Here is a 27,975-nt window from a genome sequence, read left to right as displayed (position 1 = left end):
GCCATTGCTTACAGAATCCTGGATTGCCCTGTGTGTTCTCTTGCCTGTCCAGGTTGACAGTAAACTGTTGAGGTGACTGTGATGGTACCATTTGCAGACAGTCTATTACCTTCTGTCTCACTCTTCAGTGTCTCAGATTAATTTCACGGATAAAAGAACCTTTGTCCTTTAAATCTTCTTTCAGTGGTTTGAGTTAGAGATGAAATGTCAGATGCTGCTTTTAATTTCCTGCCTATTTTGTTTTAGGCCAGGTCTTCTGGCATTGTTTAATCCAGGTCTTTTGGTGTTATTTAATCAGTGTGATATTTTAATGCAGCTGTTTACATTTGACTCTTGCTCTGGCATGTTTAGAAACACACAAAATGCCTGCAGTATAGAAAGAAAAGTGTTAAAACACTGAAAAGTACAAGTAACAAAATACTTTTCTTATTTTTAAAAAAAGCTGGTTATCTTAACACAGCCTAGAAAGGACTTTTAGAAAAGATGATAAAAGTAGTCTGTGTTTGGAAGATGCTATTTAGATAGCATCTGCTCATGCAGATGAGAAATAGTTTAAGATATGAGGGACAGTATTAATTTGAGGAACTTCTTCATATTTTGAGATTTTAAAAACATAAATGCAAGAAATTATCCCCAGCCATCTGTTAATAGTAAAAAAGAAAAAAAAAATGTGTACCAAACCAAACTATTAGGTTAAAGCCTATACAGAATTTAAACAGCTGCTTTTAAAGCTAGCAGCGAAGCATGGTGCTTGATATCATTCATGGTCTCTTTTTAGGGAACTTAGACTTCCCTGTGGTCATATTGGATTGACTCAGGAAACACAGAGGGGTCTAAACATCTCAGAGGGAGGTCTTCTGTTGCCTGATGCAGAGGCTGCTCATGTAGTAGAATGCATGTTCTGACTTTCTTTTCAAAGAGAGTCAGAACAAAACCACCCCTCCGTGACTGAAACCAAACTATCAGACACCTTAATTGTATTGGCCTTTCAGAGCCTTCTTTGTTCTGGTGCTGCACCATCTACCACATGCTACACTGGGATTCTCATGAAGTGTTTATTTCTGTAGTGTCTGAAAGTTTGTGCTGTAGTATAGGTGTTAAAAGCACATAGGGAGGTAGTAATCTGCCTAAAAATCTTAAAAGTTAAACAAGTGGGAGGGAGGATATTTTGCCCTTTTTAAAAGAACTATTTTGTTTTGCCCATTCTGTTGTTTTCTGTAGCTACTCTTATTTTCTAGTTGCTTTCTGTTATTACTGGCTATTTAACTGCTCACACATGCTTTGTTGTTTCTTGTGTAACTCTTTCTTAACCTGTCATGCAACTTTCACCAGTTTTTCCATTTCGTTTGAGCTTTCTTCTGTTTTCTGCATTTGTATACATATATTTCTTTCAGCTGTAAAATATAATTAGTCTGTATTCTGCTTCAAACTGCTTGTCACAGGCATTTGGAGGAACCTCTTCCTAACTCTTAGGCTCCTGCTAAAAATTCTGATTAGACTGCTGGTGATCCTGCTGTCCCAGGGCCACTGGGCATCTCTGTTGCAATCATGAAAGGCAAGCCTAAAGCAAGAATGAAAACCATGCTGTCTTTATTCCTTCTGATCTACTCTGGGCTTGCTTGTGCCAGGGTATTGCAGCCTGGAACATCTTTCACTTGGCTGCAAGAACAGCAACAGTGTGACCTGCATAGACTGTGCCGTGGAGGGAGCAGTGTGAGCGGAAATTACATGCAAAAGGGCTTAGAACTCAGAAGTCCTTAAAAAGCCCCACTTCGTAAGATTTTGAATCAAAGAAGAGATTTATCAGCCATCCTACTTTACTACCAGGAAGAAAAATTTGGTGTGAGTCAAGAATTCTGGCCCAAAGCTCAGAATAGCAGGTTTTCAACTATATAAAGATGCAAGTTTTGCCTTGTTGTTGATCCTTGACAGAAATCAAGTGTAAGCACCCTTCAGTTTGAGACATCAAGTCATATTGGCTCTGCTCCAGCAAAGGCAATATTCCGGGGAAAGACAGCATAGCTGAGCAAGTCAGCTGTCTAAAAATGGCTGTGTTAGAAAGGAAGAAAGAGTGAGAATAGATAATGTCTTCTCAAATTTAAAAAACAAAAAAAAAGAAGTGTTATTTTATTAGTTCTTCTGACTTCCTTCTAAAAATGGCCTCAACAGTTTGTACATTGGCTCCCAAAGTGACTGTCCTTCCACTAGAGGTGGTTTTTTTTAAACAAGGGTGGTTTAAAAAAAAAAAAAAAAAAGAGACAGAAAGAAAAATAAGGTGCTCTAGTTAAAATTAAAAAAAAAAAAAATCCAAGGCAAAAGATTTAATCAGCATATCATCAAAGTTTTATTCAATCTGAAACCCATCTCCTCCAAAGCTGATATGGGAGAAAATAGCAACAGTTAGTTTACAAATTGGTTATTTAGAGAGATTTGAAATTCAACTTAATTTAGTGCTGATTTTGAAGTAATTGTTCTGTTAACCTAGGAGATTAGATGAATACAAATTTATCTGTGTCTGAACAAAAAATTCTCACAGAAGTTGTCACTTGTTTTGCTGGACCCTGACTCCTGGGCTCATAACTTCCATGCAGCTGAAACATTGCCCTCTATGGCTTCAGTGCAGTTTATGGCTGTCTTTTCCCAATCCACATAGAAATGTTATTTCCGTGGAAGGGCAGCAGTTCCTAGGATCAGTGGTGGTTTTAATTCTGTTTTTCTTCCCTAATACAGCTACATATTTCTAATAACTTGGCACACCTTTTGGCTTGGGTGGCTTTGTTTTCAAATTTATTTTCACAGAATTTTAGTAAGCTTTAGTGCATTTCTGGAATTAAGAATACAAATTAATTAAATCTTGCTCAAATGAAGGACCTCTAAAGAAATCATATTCAGCTGTAGTTGTCTCTGCTTCGCTAAGATTAATGAATTTTAGTGCTCAAAAGGCCGGATCTATGTTCCTCACAAACAGGAAGCCCACAGGTGGGTGCCTTTGTCAGACAGGATAACAGAGTCTGGTGAAAATAGCTTTGATGTGTGCAGTGACCAGGTCAGCTGTAGTGTGTAATAGTAAAGCTTGATTGGATAAGTGAGAACTGTACTATGTGTGTATATATGTTGTTTTCCAGACACCCTGAAGCATCTCTGGTTTATACAAAGACTCCCTGTATGAACTGCTCTTTCCCCCTTCCCCCCCCCAGTTGTGTTAGGTTTTGGGGAGGTGCGGGTAAGTTGAATACATGAAAAGACTTCGGGATCTTTAAATTTGTTTTGGTTTTGGCAATTCTCTTTTTTATTTTTGGAGGGATTTTAAAAAGGTCTAGCATCTGAAACATTTTGTTTCTCCTGGCACATTCTAAAAATCATCAGCCTTTGAAAAAACTAGAATTCTACCTAAAACTTAGAGTTCCCCCATAAGATGATGACAGAATCAGGAAAGCCGTTGCTTTTATACCTTATGATAACAGAAGTGGTGAACAATTAATACTCTCATAAATACAATCCAGGATTTGAAAATTAAACAAAATTCTAAAAAAAACCCCAAACAAAACAAAACATGAGAGCACCACTTTTACACACTTGGTTCAGTCTTTTAACATCTACTCAAACCTGTACCTTAGAAGGGGTTTGAAAACATTACTATTTCCTGAATTTGTTTCTTCCTGTTGCATTTTCCTCTTTTTTATGCTGCCTCATGTTGGCTAGTGCAGAAGTACTCAAATTTGATGAGTTTAAGGTACCTTGCAAGCCACTCAATACAGCTTTTCGACTTGTGGGTGCAGAAAAATTAGAAAAGTCATGTCAAAACATTAAAATCTTGAATGTTCATGTCAGGTAACGCTGGATTCCATTACTATTTCTGTCTCATTTAACCCTAATACCAAGCTCACTCAATAGGACAGAAAAAATAGTCCATGGGATGAGCCATCAGCTTATAAATAGTAAAAGTGAGTTACCTCTCCCTGCCTTTCCCACTGCTGTCTGAATGTTGCCCATTGTGCTCCCAGTTTATGTTTTAGTAGAGATTCCCACTCCTGTTGCACTAAGGACATCTGCCTTGTTTAGCATCAGCCAATGTTAATAGCACTGGAGTTGGTGGATCTGCATAGTTCAGCATAATTTAGGACAAAGACAAGGCTCTGGTCCCTAAAGCAGGATGGCTGTGATACTCCCGTGGGACTGCCCCCTTCCTCAATGGTTTGTTTATTTGGCTATGGCACATATTTGACTAGACCAGGAGAGTTTTTCTTCTTAAAATGCTCGTTCCAGGCAATGGCTGTGCAATTTTTACATTGAAATCTCAGAGAAAGCTTCTAGTAGGTTAAACCTTGGAACAGAATTTAATAAATCTCACTACTCTGGATCCTGAACCGTTTGATAACAGTGAGCAGATCATTTTATCACCGTGTGCTTGATGCTTACCTAATTAAGCCTGTTCACATGCATGGAAGCTGGATATTTTTACACATCAGAGCCAAGAGTAAGAGTGTTTCACTAGAATGCTAGATGGCTTAGTCTGATGTGACATTTATCTTCACTCATCAGAAGTGCAATCAGTGGGGAGTTACCCAGATCTTTGTTCATGAAGATAAATGTCAAATATTATCTATCTACATTCTCATATGGTGTCTATCACCACGGTATCTGAATGCCTTCCAAAGCAGTGATGTACACAAATCAGACCTAAATTAATCAGCAAACAATCATCATAAAATGTTGCTGACAATTTTCTGGCAGTGCCTGTTTGCATCGAATCTTTCCTGTTTCCTTTCATTCTGTAACAGACAGTGAGAGATAACCTTGTTTAATTATTGGGGGGAGAGAAGGAGGGGGAATTACAAAAGATAGATTGGACAGTATGATGGAATACTGAATTCATAATAAATTCTTTCTTTCACCTTCCTTCGAGTTTTCCTTTCTGCCCAGGAGGCTAAAGACATGTTCTCTCTTCTAAAGTCAGTCTTGGAGTAAGCAGTGCCAACAAGGCCAGGTGTAATTTAAAAATATTTATGCATTGTCAGTTCTGGAATTAATCTTTCTTAATTGAATTGACATGAACTCATGTCTGCAGGTAATGTAAACTGTCAAACACTCTGCCAGTGACAGCATGTTGGTCAGGGTGGTGAAGTTAATGAGAGATCTAAATTATGATGGAATATCTCAGCGTTGGCTTTGGAGCCTGATGTTTATAAATGCATTAGTAACATCACATTAGCTACAGGCTACAGACTCTGGAGTTCAGAAGGGCTAATTACTTGTTTGCAGTTTCTGAAAGAACCGGAAATGAGTTATTTGTACCTCAGAAACATTTTAGTAGTATATTTGCTGCAGTGAAATTTCTTTCCCTTGAAATGCATATAATGGAATTTTAAAGCATAATATATTTCATTTGACAAACAGTGCTCTTAGTGTCTGGAAATACTGCTTTAAAATACACGTATCAAACTATTTATTGATGCTGTCTAGGAGGGTCCTACCCATTTCTGCTGACAGTGAGATCAAGCCTGCAGTTACCTGTTAGCAAAGCACTTAGCATAGTCTAACTATGATGCTTTTCTTTCATGGCAAAATGGAATGACTGTTAGCTTTCTAAAATCCACAGAGTGCAGGGTGGATCCCATGGGACAGAAATAATAGATAATGTTTGTGTAGAAGGAACAAAATTAGCAGATGAGCCTTTGCTTGCCACAGGCAACTGTTGATGAGAATTTCCCAGGATGCTTAGTGAAGCATCATGAGCTGTGCCTGACATGCTTGGGGTGAGGCTGCAGACTAATTTTACTGAGGAGAGGTAGGAGGTGATGAATCCAGTCTGAATGTTCCATCTCAGAGATGAGCACTTGCTTATGTGCTATAATAAGTACTTGTAAGTATAAAACTGCTTTTGGCACTAATTAGAGTTCAGGCCCTTTTTAGTGCATGCAGGCTGGGCTCAAACAAGGATGCTGGTTACATTTTAAACAACAAGGCTTTTATCTTGAGGTAGCTGGGTGATAAGAGAACACCTGACTGATAATAATGGGTCCAGTGATCCATTCTTCCAGACCAAAGGAACTGGGCTCGCAGATGGAGTGCTGGGGATAAAAAGCTAAAATATTTGAGTATCAGTTTGGTACTGGGACAGTCTTCCTGTGGGTTTGAGCTCAGGACAAAACTGAAAAGGATCCTGAGAGACCTTCAGGCCTTTTCACAGGCAAAATTCTGAATTGATACAATGTCCCTTTCCAAACTCAACAGATGCCTAACTAGGAGAACTAATGAACATGGTTTAGCTCTTCTGTTGCAAATATTTCTCAAGAGGTAAGATAATCTATTGTAAAAGAAGGTCTCCTAAAATTTCACTGGCTTTGGGTCGTGTTGGACAAAATTATTTTCTGAAAAATTTGAGTTAAGTTCACAGTTCAGGTGTTTATAACTTTTGAGAGATGTTACACAGGAATGTGGATTTAGCATATGCTGTCCTTTACTATGAAGGTGACCCTTCCAGTCTTGATGTCAGAGGACAGAGAAGTGAAGGAAGAATTCCTGTAAGTAAGTGAACTGAAGCACATACAGTTTGAAGTAACCTTGCTTGTTATATGTGGGAAACATCAGGTAGCACAGTAAAGGTAATATCTACTAAAAACTTTGACACATGTTTAAGAAATTCCTTACCTGGTGTGGCACTGCTTTCTGTAGATGGTTTACACAATGAAAGCACAGGATTGTTTGACACGTTTGGGGGAAATGGTGATTAAATTTAGCCACACAGCTCTTGGTACTCAGCAGGTATACATCATGCTATCACTGTTATTCTCTGCATTTAATGCAAGAGAATTGTTGTTCAAAGACTGTGTAGGGAAGTGAAGGCTCTGCAGATTATCAGAGCTGCCGGGGAGCTGAGGCTGCTGAGACAAGCCTGGTCATGAGGAGACCTAGTCAGGTCATTCTTCCACTCAGGTGTTTTAACAGCAGGGTGGGGGACCTTGTACTCCTCTTGCCCTAACTGTGCCCTCCCTTAACATCCTTAGGAGTAATGATGTCCTCCTTAGATTTTTCCTGGCCTAGCTTTATGTGTACATAGAAATTTTGTTCTATGAAATAAACGGGGGAAAAAAAGGAGAAAATTAATAATGCTTTTTACAGATGCTAATTTCATTTTATTTTCTCTGGTAGCATAAGGGCACCACTGTTTATGAATGTTCTTCTTATGAATGCTTGTTACTCAAACTCTTCCTTCCCCTCAAATCCTCCCTAAACTGTACATTCTTCCTTCAGCCGCTTAGTGATTCTGTCCTATGCCAAATAATTTATTTTAATGGGGTAATTCTGAGTTATGAGGTAAGACAAATGAGTTTAGAATTGTTTTGTTTGAAATGTACCGTTTTGATTTAAAATTGACTAAAAAGTGTCATCTTTGTCAGACGTATATCTTCCAGAGACATGTACTTACCTCAAGGAACTAAAAAACACAAGTGGGGTAAAATTTAATAACTTTGTTATGCATAAAAAGAAAACAAAAGTTCATTGATCTTGACATTTCAGTTGAGGTATTGTTCATTTTACAGATACAGGGTCTGTTACAGCCTGGCCTGTATCCCTGAGAGCTTATTACAGCTCCAGCATTGCCCTGAGCATGTTTAGATGTCATTGCTGTTACCACAGGCAATTCTGGTAGCTTTCTCCTCCTTTTCATTGGAACTGCTGTTCAAGGCAAAACCAAGAAATGCTTGTTTTTACAGATCGGCAATGGGTTTTCTTCTTTACCCCTTTTTAATTGCTTTCACGGCAAATTTTCACAGGATTGAAAAAAAAATTCTGTTGCATTCAGATGAAAAAAAAATCAGAGGTGAAATTTGGTATTTCCAGTTTCCAAACTGGAAACTCAGCTTTTGAACCAGTAGTGGCATGCTGCAGTGAATATGTATAATAGAGTGGAAGTTTCACGGAGCAGGTGGCCACATGCTGAACAATTGCTGTGGGAAGGTGTTTCAGTGGTGCATCAGCATCCATACTGCCTGACCTTTGCAAAGGTAAGACTGATTTGGAGGCTGGCTGAATTGAAGGCATTTCCCTCATGCTCCAAAAGGGACTAGGAGCAGATCAGTCACTAACCTGGTGCTGACAGCAGGACCCTCCCATGATGTGGAAGGCTGGCCTGGCTTTTGCTGTGTAAGAGGGATTTGGGGTTTCAATCCATTTTCTCCCTTATTGCCCTGAGTGCAGTAGTTTGTTTTCAGGGTCTTTTGCTAGTTGGGAGCAACAGAGCTAAAGTTCTCTTTCATTGCTTTGGGGCATTCCATTCCCTTTTCCTTTAATTTTCTCCTACCTGTTAATCGCATAAGAGAAGCTGAGAATGTTAACAGATAATTCTGGGTTCATGTATATGAGCAAGAAGAATTCAAATTTGCATGAAAATAGCTATCCTCAGGTTAGACCTCTGCATTTCGAAATAAGCTCTTTTCAGGTCTATTTTCCCTCCATTGTTATGTGTTTTATTTAATGTGAATGGTGGATGTTTGGGGAGGGACAGACGTTTGTTTGACTATTCAGATGCATTGGCAGGGTTTAAGTTGGCACAGCATGTATCAGAGCAAGATGAGTGGAGACATTTCTATTTAAAAACACACCCACATATACTTGTGCAACTGAAGTAAATCCTTTCTCAGAGCTGACTGCTTTTAGTGCTTTTACCTGTCTACGTTGTGTGTGTGTGTGTTTAAGCTCACAGCACAGTGGGACTATCCCATTTTGTTTCAGGATATTTCAAGGCAAGAAACAACAAAAACTTGGAATAAATCCTCAGTAACAAAGCCCCTGTATGGCAACACCAGAAGATTTTGGTGTTCTGGTTCCTGTCTTTCTAAATAATTGTCTCTGGGTTTTGTTTTTTCTTTTTAAAACATTTTTATTGTTCTAACAGTAGCAGTTATTCATATACAGCGCATATACGGTGCAGGTTTTTGCATGAGGGCAAGTGGATTACGTGGAAGAATGTGTAGATTTGGGGCTAGACTGCTCTGATGTGGGCAGGTTTAGTTTTAAAAGTTTAATTGACTGCCTCCTACTCCAGAACAGGAACTCTTCAGCGTTGAAAGCAGCCCACTGAAATCGATCTCCTTTGCCAGGGAGAGTCAGGGCTCCTGGGCAGGAGCTCATGGCTGGAGTCCCAGAGGTGCCGAGGTTGCGAGTTGCCTTTGGAGGCTGGTGTGTGACTGCACAGGGGGTGTACGGGCTGCAGTGAAGGTGCTAATAACTCTGCTATCAGTTCTCAGCCAGGGAGTTATCTTAGTGAAAACAAAGGCTTCATGTTTCTGGGAGTAAAAGCAGAGCAGGATCATATACAAAATACCCCTGCGAGGTTTCTCTTCTGGAAAACATGGAAGGGAGTGCTAAGAAATCTGTACTTTGCTGTAGAAGCCTTGCACTTTTCTCTAAGATAGATGATGTCTAATGCTTTGCAGCTAACTGGAGCCTTCATTAGTTTAGCACTTGTTAATGTGTCTTTTACATTTAGAGCAAGTCTTTGCCTTCTTATGCATTCTTTATCTCAACTGATAAGTTGTCCTCTTTGCATCCTCATTTTTGGTACATATGTGAGCTGGTGGCTAAGTACTTTTTTGTTACCTTAATTTTATATTTAATTTAGTTTAATTTTTATTATATTTGTCCTCCTGTGAGCAAATAAATTCTCCTGAGGGTCTCTCCTGTCCTGCTGATGTATTCTTCTCTCCCTGAATTTGCCTGCAGTCCTGAAATGAAGTCTTGGGGCAAAGGAACTTGCTGACGACTCAGTTTGAGAATATTTTGTTTGATGACTACATGAGCTTAACATATTCTTCTCAAGGCCATAACCCACGATTTCTTTCAACACACCATAGTACTATGGCTGGAAGCAAATAAGAGGATTGTTCCCACACTAAATAAAAACTCAGGTTGTAGGAAGGTTGGTAGTGTTTCTTTTTGGTTTAGTTTTGTTAGTCAAGAGCATGGTAGTGAATAGGAATAAATATCTAAAGTCAGTCATGCCACCAGTGCCAATGCATTGTGAAGCCATGGCCCAATCGGAATGATCACTCTGAGGCTGGTCCATGATCAGCTCTTTGTGGTATTTTATCTGATAACCTGAGTAGTAAGCAGTATGCAGTTAAGGCTAGAAAACTTGGGAATTCAACAGGGAAGGGCATCTTTCACAGCTGTGAGTGCATAATCCTCCTCTCAGTAGCACAGAGTGTATCTTGGAGTGGAATACTGTTCTGGGGATCCCAGTGAGCACGGGATGCAGTGAAGCATCAGAGCTAGTTAATTTTGTAATGTCGTCCTAGTATGTAAATGCAGGGAGGCACAACAGGCTTTCTCTGTTCTTATTAAACCAAATAATATACTCTGCCAGTGTGCTCCAACAGTCACCTAAAATCTGCACTAAAATGTCTCCTTTAATCTTTTGTAAAATTTTTGGCTTTTAGTTTGAAGATTTTGAGAGGGGAGAAGGAGTCTTCATGTGTGCACGTGCATGTTTTTAATATAGTACCTGAAGAAATGCATCTGATTTATGTTCTCTACCTCTCTGTAGCCTACTTTAGACACTTATTTTCTTGCTGCTCTGCCACTTTTCAGGCTAGTGCTGATGTCTCAAGCTTTTCTTGTATAGGAAGCCTTATCCTACTTGCTTGCTCTTGATTCTTTTCATTATCTACGCCTTTTTTGGGACCTGTAGCAAAACAAAATACAGGGCTTGAATATAACAGGATTATGATTAATAGAACACTGCTAACATATCCTGGGTTTACTAATTGCTTCCTGTTTGATGATGCATCTAACTCTATTAATTTTCCTAACTGCTGTTTTATAGAGAGCAGTGACACGACCCAACAGACACACAGCTGTGTGAAGAGGCACTGCTGGGAGTTCAGGTGCTTAGGTGCAAATCTGTAACTGTTCCATTACTGCCTAACAGCACTTAAGGTTTATATAAACTCTCCAGTCACTCCTGGTTCTGCATCTTTTCCTTTCTGGAAGTATGTGTATGTTTTTACAGCTAACCAGCTTGGCACTGAACCTGCATCGTGACCAAAAGCTTCAGTATCTCCAAAGGCCCAGGCTGACAGGTTCACTCATACAACGCTCTGGGGTACGGAATGTTCACAATCTCTCTTAGAAGATGGTGGCAAGCGTGTCTTCTTTTGTTTTACCATGTTTGCTTAACAGTGACAAGAATTACACAGGAGACTGGAAGCAAAGGTTCAGTTCACTTCTCTGCCTGAACGGTTTAAACCTAAATCTGCTGCGTGGCTGAGTGTGCCGGGCCGTTCCTGGTGCGGTGTGCTGGGGTAGCACCACCGTTGCAGAAAGGAATGGAGAAGTAGCTTGGTCTGCAGACCCCAGGTGGATGCTGGCACCCTGCAGCTGCCTGGTGCTGTGAGGTGTAAGACATGCTGGAGGCTCATTGTCTCTCACTAACCACATCTGGGTAGCTTTCCTAAACGCAGTGAGCACCACTGTCTTCTGTGCTGGCAGTTCAGGATCCCTGTGAGGTGGCTGGCAGTCCCACTGCTCATTCAGGGTGTTTGTGTACCTCCTGCTGTGTTCTCAATGCTCCGGTGCTTTTTGCTGCAAGTCCTGACACCTTGTAGGTCTGGGAAAGCAACAGAACTGTCTTAGAGTCTTTTATCAGCAACTACAATGCATTCAAGGTTTTTGCAGGCTTCAGGACCTACTGTGTTCCTCACCTTGTACTTGTCAGTGGATGTAATCTCTCAGCCACAGTAAAGGTTACAAGGGAAATAAATTTTTCAAAGGGTAACTCTGTGGTCAGAGGATGGTCAGACTCGACAGATAAAATGTGTATTTCCTTTTTTTTTTTTTTGCATATGAATTTTTAAAGGAGTTGATAGTTTTCCATTAAAGAACTCTCTTTCTAATTCAGGTCCCTGTCTGTATACATGATATGGCAGCTCTGAACAATGGCAAGTACTGTGTAAAAAGTTGCATGGTATTTACTAGCTGAGCTAGCATTGACACAAGATGCAGCACTGAATGCTGCCATTTCACACTTTAGTACTGCTTTCAAGTTGCTAAATAGATACTTAAGCATGTAGGGGCAAGGAGTGGATACAAAACATAGAGGTCAGTAAGAACCAGGCTTGGAATCACTTTGGATATAATAGGTAGGTCCCAAAGGTGCTTACAGCTGTGTTTTTCAAACACACTTAGAAGCAATGGACTTGATGGGACTGTTTTCCCTTGACTATCAAATGTATCTTGTTGTTCATCTCCGTATGTGAGATATACTTAGGGTAGGAATGAAACAGAAGTACTGGAAGGCCTTTGTGAACACATGAGACTTGGGATGTCATCTTGTGGTTGTTCAAAGAAGTGCAAGAACGGCTTGTAAGTGTACCTGAATTTACTGCCTCTTTACACTGAGCTGGTATAAGTGCAAGTTTCTCTTAAATTTTTCATCTTGAATTACATATTGGCTCTTTCTTTGTTAAGTACATGATAGTATCTGTTAACTTCCTTACAGCCCCATGCCAGTAGTCAGGGTCTGGGGCGACTACAGCAAGCAGTGAGAGGAAGTCAGATGCTGCTTGGATACCTGAGAGCATCAAAGAGTGCAGCTACTGGTGTTTCAACCTATGTGATGGCAGAGGCAGGAGGACTCTGACATACTGCTGCTACTTACCCATTTTTTGTTATAAGCACTTTCAGTTTAGCTTTAGCCTTTCCCTGGCTGTTACAGCTGGCTGGCAAAACAAACTCACAGGAGGAGGAATTCCCAGGATTAAGTAATTTCCTGTAATCAGGAGGAGTGGCATCAGGCACATCTACATTCTGCCCTCTTTTCTGTGGCCTCACAGGCCATTTGCCTCAGTAGCTGGTAACTGGAGTGGTTCAGAGCTGGACTGGCCACAGTGAACATCCCAGTCATTAGTGCACAGTGAGAGCAGCACCGTTGTTCCCTACACATGGCTAAATCTTTGGTAACTGTCCTAACTAGACAAAAGCTTACTGCAAACTGGAGTCATGCACAGCAGCTGCACCAGGCATTACAGATCTGACTAGCACTGAATGTAAATAGAGCTGATCACCTTTTCTTTCTTGTGACCATGTGTTGTCTTTTGTTTGTTACTGGAGCAGGCTGGCAGACGGAATGGCTTCTCAGACTTTTCAGTTATGTTTTTAATAGCACTGCCTAATTGAAGTGAAATGATCAAGCCTATGCATGCTTGGACAAAAAGGCATCTGGAAAAGGGTGAACTCCACTCAGAAGGGCAGTACCTGCCAGTCTTCAAATGCTCTGTGAACAGTCTTCCTTGGATCTCTGCTCCACACTCTTTGAAGTTAAATGCTTTCTAATTACAACCCTTAGAAGCAACACACTTTCTTGTCTTGCACGAAAATAAGGTTGCTGTGATTTTCATCATTTGTCAGATTTACGGCATTCATTGAGACAGATTTTAATAGTGGATGATCAAACATTAGCTCATGCAAATTGCTGGTTATTTCTGGAGTGCTATTTCATCATTAGTGGAGGGACAACCCATCTGGGTAGTGATTAGTTCCAGCTCTGAGCTCTCATTCAAGGGTCAAGATGCTTGAGAGTTTCTTGACAACAAAAAATTAAGGGAGGTGCTATGTTTTCAACAGGATGACTGCTGCTTGCTCTGCTCTAGGCACGGGGACTTCACATGATGGAAGTTATCTAATGTAAGACCTTTACCCTAACTCCTCCAACAGAATAAGGTTACTTATTTTGCCTGACAAGTACATGCTTATTGTTTTACAGTACTGTGCTATAAGAAAGTGTTAAGTATGTCACTAAATACAATGACAGAAGCTTTTAAAGACTAATTAATTTTTGTAGTTACTTCTGACATCTTTTTAAAGACAGCTGAAGTCTTTATCCAGTCAAAAGTGTGACAATCATATCAAATGCTGATTTCAGGTTCTGCTGCAGATTTCTTTCATTTCAAGGACCAGAGGATGTTCAGAGGTACTTCTGCTTCAGCCCTCCATAAAAGTGAGATAGAATCACAGATGATGACCTGATTTTTAGTGCAGATTACTCTGCCTTGGGAGAGGAGACTGAGGCAAAGTGAGATACTTCCCATATGCAGATCAGATTTCAAACAAGGGTTGATTCTAGGTCATGTACCCTCGTGTTTTGATTCATGGTCATCTCTAAATACAAGGAGTATAGTGAAACTAGTCAACAGATTTCTTTATTAATTTCATAATTAATTAATAAATTAATGAGAACTTTGTGCAGAAGTATTTCCTTATTCTTCAACCCTAAACTCCAGGTCTGTGATATTACATGCTCTGATAGACACTACTTAAGTCCTAATACACTGTAGTTTTGTTACAGTTGAAGAAAACTAGAAACTTGCATTTTACTTGTGGATAAGTTTATTTAAAATTTTGTAATTATACTAAAAAAATGCATAATTAATTTCTATGTTTATGCACTTGTCAAGATATGTGTATAGTGTTTGCAAGTCTACAGCATGGCAAATAAGAATGTTAAGAAGCATGATGATGAAAACTTTGGAACTAGAAACAGTGTATGACCCATTGGTTGCACTGTGATGTTTCTTTGGTAGGCATAATTGTAAGTAGTGATTGTTTTCCTTTAACTTAAAATGCAGAGTTTCAAAGTGTGCCAATGAAAAGGATTCTCAAAAGGAAGTATCCATTAAAAACCAGAGATAGCAAAAGCAGGCAGCTCCTCTGAGTGATTTTTTTATGAAAAATCCACTTTAAAAGCAACGTCAGAAATTTACCATGCATAGATACCACTGAAGTAAAAAAAATGGGGGGTGTGGGTTATTTCTTGTTTTTAAAACACACCTTCCATGACCTCTTGAACCTTGGTTAACCTTATTGAAAGTCTTAATTATCTATTTTGCTGTTCTAAATACAAGCAGATACAAAGGATGGAGAGCCTTGCTGATTTTGGTCCACAGCCTGGGGCGAAATTTCAGTACTACTTAAAAAGATGAGGTAAAAAAAAATCTTCTTTAAATTGGTTTCACGATCTTCATTGACAAATAATTCTGTTGGGGGAGGAAGAAGGAAACAAGAGAAGTAAAATGATGTACACAAAATACTTCGGTGTAGCTTTGAAAAAGACATTTAAAATATTAGAATGGATCAAAATGTATTTATGGTGCGGTAATTTCAGTTAAAATACAGGGAAAATAGGTAATGTTTTTCCAGACTAATGTAGACTCTAGGCCAGCTATTAGCTATTTTAATTGTGTAGATTATTAACTCTTCTAAAGCAGTTCTTTGTTCCATCTTTAGTTAATAGGTTAATTTTAACCTAAATTTTAATTGTTTCTCAGTAAAAATCAGTTGAATTTTTTTACATCTATAAGGATATAATCCCTATCTCCTGCTAAAACAGAGATGATGGACTCCTGAGTAAGGAGTGTATCTTGTTGATGACTCCTGTTTAAGCACATCCCACGGCTGAGGAACAGTAACATTCAGGAATTCTTACCGGCAGGGAATAGAGCAGCACTGCTGCAAACAGGAGGAGAATCAGCAGGATGATAAGGCCTATGAAGAGCCATTTAAACCTGCGCCACACAATAAATTTCATGGTCTTGCAGGGATTTGTAAACCAAAGGAAGGAAGTATCTGGCCGGCTGCATTGTGGAAGAAACAAGTATTATTTATACTCTAAAACCAGGGGATACTTAGGTTTATAACACACTAAGGTTATAACACATTAAAACATGCTGGTCTGGAGGTTGAAGAGAACAGACAGTTTTGAAATGCAAGATAGCAGCTGCAGTAAACATGTGCCATTAGTACTGAAACCACCTTGCATTTTATCCTAATGCTTGCAGGAGAAAACAAGATTGGCTTTTATAAATGAAGTTTTGCAAAGGGTAACTGATGACTAATATATTACTGCATGCATCAGAGTAGCTAGATATTGAATATTTCTAAATCTAACGGGATAAAAATATCTTACTTTGGTAGATCTAGTTTGGGGTTCATGTTGGGTTCATCTCTTCCTTTACCAGCTGGCCTTTCCTCAGCTTCCTTTTCATTGACAACTTCCAATGTCATTTCAACTTTACCCTTCAGAAAAAAGTGGTATGAGACAAGCATCTTATTGAAATTGCACTAATAGGACTTGCTTGGTACTTCTACAGAAGAACCAGCATCAGCTCATGGTGTACATCTGGGTTTCCCATTTCCTTCTCAAAATATACTGATCTCTGTACTATGACAGCGTCACAACACAGTATCAGGAAAAGACACACAGAAAAAACCAAATCACCGGACATAAATTTGTTCTGCTAATTCATCTATAGCTCTGTTTTAAGCTATAATATTTTTTTCCAGTTTAGCAAAACAAAACCAGTTCTTCTCTTTTTTCAAAAGCAACCCAAGGACTGCATATTTTCCAAATGACCAAGCATCTAATTTTTCATATTGCTGTGGCTTATAAATGTTTCTGAATATTTTTCCTCATTTATTAAATTCCAGTGATAAAGTTTAAAGGCAAAAACATTAGAAAGAAGAAGAAGACACATTTGAAAGGCTTAATATTCTGAAAATTATAAATATGCATTTATATTCTCTGTAGAACAAGTTAGAATGCTTTGGGTCTTCTGATTGCATACATAATCACAAAGCTAGTCTGGATTCTCAGTACAGAGATTTTGTTTGCTGTGTACAAAAATCCTTTGGATTTAAACTTTTTCCTTTAGTCTTCAACGCATTTGGGATGTCTCTGAAGCTCTTCTGAGAAATAATGTGATAAATTAAAGAATCACACAATCATTTAGGTTGGAAAAGACTTCTAAGATCACCAGGTCCACCTTGTCAACTAGAGCATGGCACTAAGTGCCACGTCCAGTCCTTTCTTGAACGCCTCCAGGGATGGTGACTCCACCACCTCCCTGTGCAGCCATTCCAATGCTTAACAACCCTTCTTATGAAGAAATTTTTCCTGATGTTCAAGCTGAACCTCCCCTGGCACAGCTTGAGGCTATGCATTCATTCACATGGCTTCATCAGCAGCTTTGGCAAGATAGCATGATTCAACCTGGCAACCACAGTCTTTCAAGTTAAACAAGGTCAGCAACAAACTAAATGAATGAAGTATTAAACTCACATTTTAAAACAAAAACTTACTGCTGGAACAAATTCCTGAACTTGTCCATGGAATGTCCTATTTACCCCTCCTCCATATATCCACTGAAAGCTAACAGCTAAGTGGGAGACTCTTTACAGTCTTTGTAATTTGAAAAGTAAGGTGAGCACGTCTGAAGTACTTTTAAAAGAAGTAATAACCGTACCGCTAAAATATGGGCGCCATCCTTTTCAACATAACACGGCCACCATCCTTTCATGGATTTCTGTTCAAAGAGAGAGGCTGTCCTGGGAGCCTTCTGAGAACTGTCTGCCTTGTATTCTGGGATCATGTCTATATTACACTTCTCAGGAACTTTTGCTGGAATGATTGTTTTATGTAAATCAAGTTCCACAAAGCCTAGGAGGTGGATACAAAAAAAACCACTGCATAACACAACCAACCATACAGCCCAGCAGTTCAACATCAACCTTTGCTACCTCCAAACATGTTATACAGGAAAGGCAATCAACAGACACATTACATTCTTATTTGTCTAAGGATGTTGTGAGGCAGGGAATTGGGACACATTGTGTTTAAGCCCCTGCTGCTGGTGTTGATAAATTTCATTTAGCAAGCTCGACTCCACCTCCACCTTCTTTAATGCAAGATCATTTGATTTTTTTTAATTGAGGATTTTCCCCCCCACACATCTAAACAGAAGATACTCAAATACAGCAATGTAATAAGTAATTTCTGACAGCTAAATGCATAATTTAGCAAACTTAAATGACAGTTACAAATCAACTATTTGTTTTCAGATTTTGAGGCCTATATAGTTTGTGTGTAAACTTTGGAGCTGTCATAACACAGGGCAGAGAATCCTGTGCAGAGCAGTATCTCTAGAAAAGGTAGGGATTAATAACAGCCTAAAGTAGATTGCTTAAACCTAAATTACAGCATTATGTCATTACTCTTATTTAGAACTGAAGTACCCTTGTTCAATTAATTTTACTTAAAGAAAGAAGCAAAGTAAATTTTCACGCACATTCTGATTTTACACGCCTTGGGAGACGGCTCACCTGAATGAAAAGTATCTTGGTTTACCTGCAAGTAGGCCTTTCCTGAGTGAATACTCATTCATTCAGAAGGAAAGCTGGAGTGCATTTCCATGCTCAGTGTCTCACTGTAAATGCAATCCTCATGTGATAATTTAAAATTGTTCACTTTGATATCCTTCTTTGAGACAACAGTAACTATTCTTATTCAAAGTCTTACCCAGATAGTCATCCAAGGAGAACTTGTCATTATCCCATATTTGAATGATCAGTTTGGGTGGGATTCTGAATTCTGTCTTGTCAAGACTCCAAAAATGTTCCTAAAATTTTAAAAAATGAATACCAAGCACCTTTAAAAATTACTTATGAAAATTCAAAGCTGGGGTCTGCTAGTACTTGTGAATTCTGGGGATGGTGGAAGTATTAAAAGATCTAATCTTGCCCCTGCAAAAAGGAGACTGCTGTTGTTGCCAGTGTATTGTTCCTGGCCCAAAGGCAAGGAATCTGTTCACAACAGCAGTGTGAGAAGAGTATGCAGATCTGAGCCAAATTGTCTCTTTTAATATGTAGGTACAAATTACCAGGCTAGCTAGAATCTGTATTCTAAGCATTGAAATCTTTAGCAATACTTACCTTTTTGGAAACTAAACAGAGTTGCTCTGCTGGGAGGTAGTCAAAAGGAAAAACAAATCTCCAGTTAAAGTTCCCTTCACCATCTAATGATCGGTAGTGAACATCAGTTTTCTGCTTATTTTCTTCATTACCAGGCATCCACCTGAAAATATGGAGAGATGCGTCTGGTGTTTGCAGTGGGACTACACTGGTGCCTGTTTGTACTGGAACAGTGTCATTAAGGGGTTGCAGACAACCTGTAAGTGTTGCTCACAGAGGGCGGGGGAGTCTTCCACGCCCTTTTGTAGTTGGCTCCAATTTGGCACTATAAATAGGAACATCTGAACTGGATTTCTGATCTAAGACCAGCGCCGTATCAGTGGTGAGTTGCTGAATTCTTTTTTAGGGAGAAATTAAATCAGCCTAGTAGTATATTTCTCTGATTTCTATTGACTTTTTTTATATTAAGACTAGGGAATGTAAAAAATAACAATCCAAGTCATGCAACACCAAAGATAACTCTATCTTTTCAGTTGCTATCCATCTCAAGAGGTGAAATTCTGGGAACTTTCACCACACATTAACTGGTCATGCTTTATCTCATAAGACTTCCGTGCTCCTCTGAGGTTAGCATTTGACTTGGCTGAATGAAAAAAATATTTGAAACCCATGGTCAAGATATTCCCAGGACATTCTGAATGTTATTCATTTGTAAGTTAAGTGTTACATGAGAGAATGCTCCTACCCCTTCACATAAATGTCACTCATTTCTTCTCCTGTGATGCTCTTTTCATCCAGAAGGACATCTTTGGTGTTCCAGACAATCACACGCAAGATATACCTAAGAGAGATGTTTGGGGCAAGAGAGTTGAATTGCTTTGTCAAGGCTGCCAGAGGGTATGTAGTATGTGGGGATACTCACTTCTTGGCTTTTCGGGGAGTGATGTTGAATGGAGGGCCTGGCGGTCCTAAGCTTTTAGGGAAAACATCCACCCACATCTGCAGCTTTCCCTGTCGCAGTGAAGAAGATGGATGAGGGATTGTTTGTTGTATATAGGTTTGTCATGGCCCCTTTATTTTTCAGACAAGTTTTCTGTTTCTACAGAAACTTTCTTAAAAAACCCCAACCACTGGTGAGTTAGGTAATGCCAGAAAAGTAACGTTAGCCTTTGTTCCTCTCTAGCAGTGAGGTCCAATGTAAGGCTTCATGTTTAAACTTGCACTTCTGACTTGTAGAGAATTGACAAGCTGGGTCTCATTTGTTGGATGCAGCTGGGAAGCTCTTGAGCTAGCCTGTCTCCTTTATTGCTGGTGAGGCATAAACATATATTCCAGTTTACTTCAGTAACAAAGAAAGAAAGAAATCTTTCCTAATTTCCCCTCTGCCAGTGTTTAGGATGTCATTTGGAGGTCTTAGTGGCAAAGCATAACTGCATTTTATTATGTTTCTAGACTAACCTGCTTCACATTTTCAGCCAAGCAGCAATGATTTGTAGCCCTCTTTTCCCCTGAGTGATACCATGCCATTAACACCATGACATAAACTCTGGAATGCTCCATTTCTGCTTTCAAGAAACCATAACCAAGCCAGTTCACAGTACCTGGGAGATGTTGGGCTGGAAGGTGCTATATAAGGTCCTTGTTTCCACATGTTCAGGTACCAAACCCTGGGTTCTGAGGATATGAAGGGCTAACCGCTCTTCACCCGGACCAAGATGCTGATGCAAGATTTTGTTAGCTTCTGAAATAAAAGAAATGGGAGAAGAACAGGGGCTTATGAACTAGAATTTGCATTTGAAATTTAAAACAAAAAATTAAAACCAGGTATTTAAAATTGAGCAGAAAAGTGTGCTCAACTTGGAGAAAAATCAAAGATATTTTTCTAGTATTCCATAAATAACTGGAAATTTTTATATTTTATCAATATGAATTTAAGACATACATATAAAATAAGTGAACAAGCTCACCAGCTTCTTCCAAAGTATAGTCTTGTCCCCCGTAGTTAATCTTTCTACCATTCTCAGAGAGGACAGGAGGAGCATAGCCTTTAAACCTGGCTACATTTTGCAATAACTGGGTGGGTTTTAGTTGATCACGCCAGGTATTCACACCTGAACTTTTATGAAAGCAAAAGAAACACATTCTAAAATTATTCACTATTCAGGGCATTTACACATCATGTAAAATGTATTTATTAAACTAGCTCAGAAAGAGCAGCACTGTAACTGCCTAGATTGAAGCCTCTGGAGTTTGATATAGTGACATAATTTTGTAGCAGCTCAATTACCTTCCAAGACACAGTAGTTTTTTCTTTGTGTATCAAAATAATTTACACTGATAGATGCTTTCATATTTACTTCCATCAGTAGGTCAGAAAATTCTCTTAAGTGTGAGTTCTCTGGACAGAAATAACATACGTTACTGTATTAAGAAAATATTAAAATAGTTCACGCCATGGTTTTCAGTGAAGGCTATTCTGAAGATTTAGTTTCACTTGGAATTTAGATGATAGAGTAAGCACAACAAATACCCTTGAGAAGCCACAGCATTGTTTTTTAACCATAGAGTTAAGGGCTTTTTTGGAGACTGGGTACTAGGTTTTACAGATTAAAATTTTCAACAGACAAAATTACTTACATCCAGTACTGCTGTGGGATGCCACAGTGAGATCCATAACGAGAAAGGAATCTATTTTCAAGATCAATTATGGTTTCACCCACTTTTTCATCACGAGTCAATGTGTCATAGTCATAGACTGAAATCTTCAGATCCTTTTCTTGAGGCAAGAAGCAGCTGAGTTCATACATTCTAAACATAAAAATTCCTCGTTAAGGCTATTGCTCTTTTGAGCAATGCTTCTTATTTTTAAACTCAAAAAAGCCCAAAGTAAACAAAGCACTTATTAGTTTATCTTTGAGCAATAGCCTTTAGAAGGTATTAAAAGGATGCTTCCAGAGCTGATGAATCTAGAAGCAGTTATCACGCATGCTCCAATTTCTATTTGCATTTATAAATAGTTTTATTTGTACTCCTCTGGCTATTACCGCCTTCCTTTCTGCACAATGTATTACTTGGATGTTTTCTGTGCAGTAGCTTGAATTGGGACTGAGGAAGAAAGTTACCTTCTGTCTGAAATCAATTATCTTTGCTGTCTATTTCTTTGCATAATCTGAACAATTGAAAACCTGTAGTGCATCATTGCAAAGTGTGCTTTTCAAACCCGTCATAATCCTTCTATTCCTTCTCTCTGTACTTTCTAATTTATCAAAATCCTCCTACAAGTCTAAACCAGACCCAGAATTTCATAGTAATCATGCAGATGATGTAACTTTTCATTCCTATCTAGTATTTTTTATTCCTATATTTCAATGACATCATTAAGCTTTGATGGAAAGACCAGTGTACTGGGAATACATGTTAAAGCTGATTACTCGTGAGATCCATCTAGTTTTCAGAGTTAAAACTTTTGCCATATTCTATAGCACATTTTGTTATTCTTATATGACTAACACAGGCTGGTTTTAAGATCTACACATTGTTTTACTTTGTGCAATTTACCCACATAACAAAGAAAATCTAGGGATTAGCCAAACATCTGTGTTTTCCAATGATTTCAAAGGGAAATGCCTTATGCAATTTTACGCACAATTAACTGTCAGTATATAACTATGAATAGAGCACTGAATAGTTCAAGTAAAGGTTTACCTTAAAAAATAGGAGAACGGTCTAAAATACAGTAAATTGAAAATACAAAAAAATATGTTACCTGCCAAAGATTGGGTTGAGGGTATTAGGCACATAATGATCTCTGTCTTCAATTACTTTTTTACTTAGAGATATTTTTATATAAGGATCACACTATTTAAAAGAAAAGAAACAAAAATATTGGTAAGAAATAGCTACCAAAACTAACTTTACTTAAAGTATAGGAGAGCAGTTAGCTGACAGACACAGCAACAGCCAACGTTCTCACCAGCCCGTTGTTGTCCTGGGGCTGGAGCTGCAGGGCTCGGACGATGTAGATTCGCACAATGCACTCCTGGGGCCCACTGTCCGGCAGCTCCCGGAACTGCCGCGGAGGGGCTGGAACAGCAGGATCGTCAGGCAACGCATAGATTTTAAAGGATCCCTAAAAAATGGTAGAAAGACACCATCAAGATAAATGGAGAAAAGTCACTCTGCTAAGTTTGTTTCTTCTTATTTATCCTACACATATACATTCTGGTTTATACAGGAGTAGCAGAATTCTAGCCTGATCCACAGTGACTTAGAAGTATTTTGTTTTATTTTAGTGGATTTTGGATATTAAGACTTATTAAAAGGCAAGGTTATATCCTCAAGTCAGCTGTTTCGATGTCAACAAAACTACTCTATTTTGCTCCAGCTGAGAATATGTAACAAATACTTTGTTTTTCTCTCCAAAAGCATCATTTAAGGTTTGGGGGTTTTTTGGTTGGTTGGTTTTATCTACATTAGCATTATTTTAATCTATAAAAAGTCACAGAAACACAGAAATAGTACAAAATACCTTTTCCAAATTCATTCTAAAAATGTACTTTGTGGAACTTTAGTCCTGTTCAAGAGGTTATCTGGGAAGGCTCTGTCCCATGGTTACCAGGAAAGGTTACATTAGCAGGAATTATATTTATTTTAGATTAACATGTAGCACTTTTAGTGTGGGCAACATGTAGCTGTACTTTCCTTGAAAAAGATGGGCCTGTACCTAAGTAGTTACAAACATCTGTTGCCCCTACTAATGCACACATCCATATTTAAGCTGAAACACCTGCATGTAGATCTACTTAAATAACCACTTATATACAGAAGACTGCAACTAGCATTTGTTCGTTGCCCATCATTTGAAATTTACCTTGAATTCCCCAACCACTGATGGATCATCACTGTCCTCAGATTTGCCTCTGTATAGTTTAAATGTATCACAGAAGTCTGTTAAATTATTGAATTCAGGTACTTTTTCCAATTCACAGTCATACACCTTAAAAAAACAAAAAAGGTAAGTTTAGAAATTATCATACATATCAGCTCCACCATGGTGCCACTGCAAAGTATTTTATGTTTGATGGACTATTTCAGGGAACCAAAGCTTTTGGAACTATTTTCTATCAAAGTGGGAGCAAATGCAATGTTTGGAGAACATGTGATAAAGCTTCATTTAGGCTTGGTTAAAACCAGAGTAAGTAGCATGTCATAAGCTTATCTTTACTTTCTTTGTTAGCTGTATTAGATAAGAAATGAAAGCAGTCTCACTTCAAATTTTAGCCAACAAACAGTTAAATGTACTGATTCTCTGTGCTCATACTTTCTTAATGTGTATGTTTATTTAGGATCTGCCTGGTGCCCAATGAAGTCAAGACTAAAATTCCCTTTCACCCAAGGCAAGATTAAACTTTTAATACATCTCTTAGTAAGTGTAGTTAAGTAGAAGAGAAGCCAGGATATCTTCTTAGAAGCTTAATTTCATCACATGACTTAGTAAAGAACCTTTATAGAAAATCATGTATAGCTGAAATTTGAAGAGCATTTAAAAAAAAAAAAAGTGGGACAGGTCTTGGGCCCATAAGCTCTGAAATATGTTAACCTATTTTATCCTGGGCAATACCTTTAAAGTGTCATATCCTTTTTTAATGTACTGTCCACATTTTTCATATTCTCCTATTGAAGCATAAAATTTGCTCCACCAATCCACAATTTCTTCCTCCTTAAAGAAAAGCAAAAAAGATTTTATTGGGAGATAAAGTCTCTCTCATATCATATTCGACAGCAAAAATAATGAAAAATTAAGCACAGTAATAAATAATATACTCTAGAACTTATTATCAGTTAGGTAATATTAGAACTTTATCTGAAAGAAAATTAGAATATAATAATTAAGGCAGTTGCAGATCTACCTCACTGCTAAACCAATGCAGTTGAGAAGGAGTAATTGAGTCTTGCCCTGTTAGAAACAGTACTTCAATAAGCCTCACGACACCAAGACACTAGCAATCTATACATTCTACTAATACAGTATTTCTGTGGGGTTTTTTCTATTTTTAAGTCTGATAATCACTGTTTAAGAAAGTGATCGTTTCTGTATTCACGTGGACTGCATAATGTAAATATTTTCCCCTGAAAACAAACTTTCAATGGTAATGAATAACGTTCATCTGCTATGAATGAACAGAATGAATAGTATTCATCCACTGTAAATCTGATTTTTTTTAAAGATTGTTTGGACTTACAGAGAATCTTAAAGTATTATGCAGATCATTAAAGGTGAGGGTTTGTTTGGGCTCTTTTGGATTGGTTGTTTTGATTTTTTTTATATATAGGGCTTCCTATTTTAGTCTTGCATATTTAGCCTAAATTTACCATTTTACAAGTTCACTGTAGGTTTTATATCACTTTCAGAGATTACTGTTCTCACCCACATGCTTATAATTCTAATTTGTAGGCAGTATTGATATAGTGGTTTTCAACTGGAGAAAGCAATGTGTAGATTTTTTAAAGTAGTATACATTACCTTTTCTGTGAGCTGCTCATGAGGATCAAGTCATAAGAAAAGAGCAAAATAAAAACAATGTTAAGGATATGATTTGAAGAATTTTATACAGTTAAATAGGCTTTAAATGGTCAGGGGTTTGTATATAGTAAGTGTGCAAAGTAAGTTACTAACATCAATAATTTAGAAATACTTTTGAAGAATATTCAGACACCATGTGTTTAACTTGATTTTTTTTTTTTTCTGCTGTCAGAAAAGCAGAATGTTCTAGATATTGAACTGGAGTATATATATAGAGATATATATATATACACATACATATGTACACACATTTTAAAAACATGTTTGCAGGACTGTAAGACATTATTCCCCTGTGCTTCTTCACATAGCAAAGCAAAACTGAGAGAAGCCTAGATTTTTATTGTATCATTGTGGTGTTACAGTCTGGATTCTATTTACTGGTTTCCACAGTATCATCGCTTCCCACTTTCATCTGTGGCTGCACAGAGCACTGGATCTGATTTATTTCAGATGAAAAATATTTCTAAGAGCAGTTACAAAACTGAACCTATTCCAGACATTTCCAAACAAATTTCACATATGTAAGATTCAAGTGGGTTTTTTCCCCTTTATGACTATTTGCTTCTCTATAAAATAATTTGCTAATGCTCAACATCTTTTTCCCGTTTCCTTCTACTATCATTTAACAATTTTTTACAGGCTGTGGATTTTCAGGAGTCTGAAAAAAAGATGAAGGATTATAAAGTACAGTAGCAACTACTCTACGTACATCTATAGATTTATCCATATAAGTGTGAAAACAATGTGCACATTCCAAAATGCTTCACCTGTTAAATCACAGATACCCTAATTACGACCCCACAGTCCATTAAGAGCAAGCATCATGCATCCCATCTGGAAGCCATGATTAGCAAGTGTCATTTGTGCTACTTTTTATACATTATACCTTGTGTTTTCATTTAAAAGCATTAGCAAGGAATTTTTGTGCAAAGCCGAGGAAATATGCAAAACATTTTATGAATACAAGCCAAATGCATCAAGTCAGGACATCACTCTGGTATATCATTCTCATTTATTCCCATTTCTGTTCTCTTAAGTAATTATTTTGCTGGGATGTTCAGGTCTATTTGTTTTACTAGTCTTGTCTACCTTCAAATCATATAAGTACAGCATATTTTTATCAGATTAGCATGGGACTGTCATTTTCTAAAGACAGTTGGAGTGATTTTTTTGTGGAAACCCCAGCAAATTATGGGCAGAATTCATGAGGTAATTTTGAATAGTTTGCCATAGTTAAATTTCACTTTTTAAAAATACTGTTTAAATACAATGTTGACAATGCAAAGGTTAACTTGCATAATTATGCAATCATAATTTAAACACCCAATTTAAAGTCTCTACACAAAATACACTGTGTAGAACTCTGAATCTTTCATCAAAGAATAATGTTGGAAGAGTTTAAGTCAGGGGTTATGTTTTGGGTTTGTTATTTTTTCCCCTTGATATACCTTCAAATGTCTCTTCAAATAATGCACTTGGTAGTTTTGGGAAGAAGTAGTTAAGGAGGAAAAAAAATCAAAACCTTAAGATCTTCTTTAAAAATTCCCAGAGCAAATAATAGTCTTCAGTATTTAGATATTATTGTTACTAGAAGTTGTAATCAGGATGTGCTCACAGAATGCCAAAATACAGAATAAAATGCCATATGATAAATTGGAGATTTTGGAGTGAAATATTCACATGGTAAAATCAACGTAATATTACTGTCCTTTTTAAAATCTACCCAGTGACTCCACTGTAGATTGTTATACATGAAGTTGTCAAGACATCAACTATTAGCTTTTTGAACAATTTGGAATTATGGAAAAAAAAATCGAAGAGATGCAGTGGATCCCTAGAAAATTCAGAGTTAGAAATTTTTAAATTGTAATTTTATTTTCCAGGAAGTAGACTTCTAAACAAAGTTTAAATATTAATAGTGTGGTGAAATAATTCCTGTTCATGTTGTGCTTTTATCACAGAGATTCTAAGTAAGGTGACACAAAAATGAAGTTTTTAGTAGTTCATACATATTCTATATGCATAGTAAGATTTTCAGGACAAGAATACCTTAATATAACTAATCATACTGGACTTGTGAGCATCATCTCCTCCAAAATCTCTCTGTGGCCAAACTGCCAAGAGAAGTACCCCCTCAAGACTCCATACATTAACATTCCTCCCCATCCAACCCCGTCCTGGTCACCTGCATGCATTAGTTTGGTACATACATGCACTGCTGTTGGAGAAGCCATTTTGCTGAGTGCTGTTGACATACTGCTTAAACACTGGAAATTGGAATGTAATTGATGAAATTTTGGCATTTTGTGTCCTCAGGGTGTTGTCTGCATAGCACTTACACCTTCCACAGTTTTACTTATTTCCATTTGGATTGTTTTGAGTTTTCATTCCTCTAATATGGATGCTTTCACTGTATCTAGGGTTATATTTGGCTTGGGTGATGCCAAACTAAAAGAAATTGTGTTTCTGTTTATGTGGCATTTAAAATTTTCCCTTTGTAGTCAAAATAAACTACACAAATATAACCAATTTTACCAGTGACTTTGAAGTGCTAAGTCTTCTTTATTTTCTAAATAGTTTTCCTTATATTTTTAAAAGGGAATAATAGTTCTCTGTTCTAGCTTGTATTAGAATATATACCAAATATG

At 37.9% G+C, this 27,975-nt stretch overlaps 1 protein-coding gene across 6 annotated transcripts in view; it reads right to left on the bottom strand.

The window, feature by feature from the left end:
- Positions 1–14,174: 14,174 nt before the first annotated feature.
- MYOF (myoferlin) overlaps positions 14,175–27,975 on the bottom strand; it is a 64,623-nt gene continuing 50,822 nt past the window's right edge. For 3 of the 6 annotated variants that reach the window (XM_042018990.1, XM_042018989.1, XM_042018988.1), the window contains 16 exons: positions 25,268–25,279; positions 24,365–24,463; positions 23,615–23,740; positions 22,718–22,873; positions 22,511–22,602; positions 21,382–21,552; positions 20,712–20,860; positions 20,346–20,485; positions 19,667–19,755; positions 19,490–19,585; positions 18,766–18,907; positions 18,353–18,452; positions 17,301–17,494; positions 15,965–16,074; positions 15,485–15,632; positions 14,175–15,035 (listed from right to left, as the gene is read on the bottom strand). In XM_042018990.1, coding sequence (XP_041874924.1) covers positions 15,000–15,035; positions 15,485–15,632; positions 15,965–16,074; positions 17,301–17,494; positions 18,353–18,452; positions 18,766–18,907; positions 19,490–19,585; positions 19,667–19,755; positions 20,346–20,485; positions 20,712–20,860; positions 21,382–21,552; positions 22,511–22,602; positions 22,718–22,873; positions 23,615–23,740; positions 24,365–24,463; positions 25,268–25,279 — 1,860 coding nt within the window. In that variant the 3' untranslated portion in view covers positions 14,175–14,999. The other 3 variants (XM_042018992.1, XM_042018991.1, XR_006014537.1) reach the window with 3 other exon arrangements.

This window comes from Corvus kubaryi, unplaced genomic scaffold, assembly GCF_017639235.1.
Source record: "Corvus kubaryi isolate FWS band 111438036 unplaced genomic scaffold, C.kubaryi_AGA036_p1.0 138, whole genome shotgun sequence".
Taxonomy (NCBI): Eukaryota; Metazoa; Chordata; class Aves; order Passeriformes; family Corvidae; genus Corvus; species Corvus kubaryi.
The sequence above is the reverse complement of the archived record's forward strand: the minus strand, read 5'-3'. Positions and strand labels throughout refer to the sequence as shown.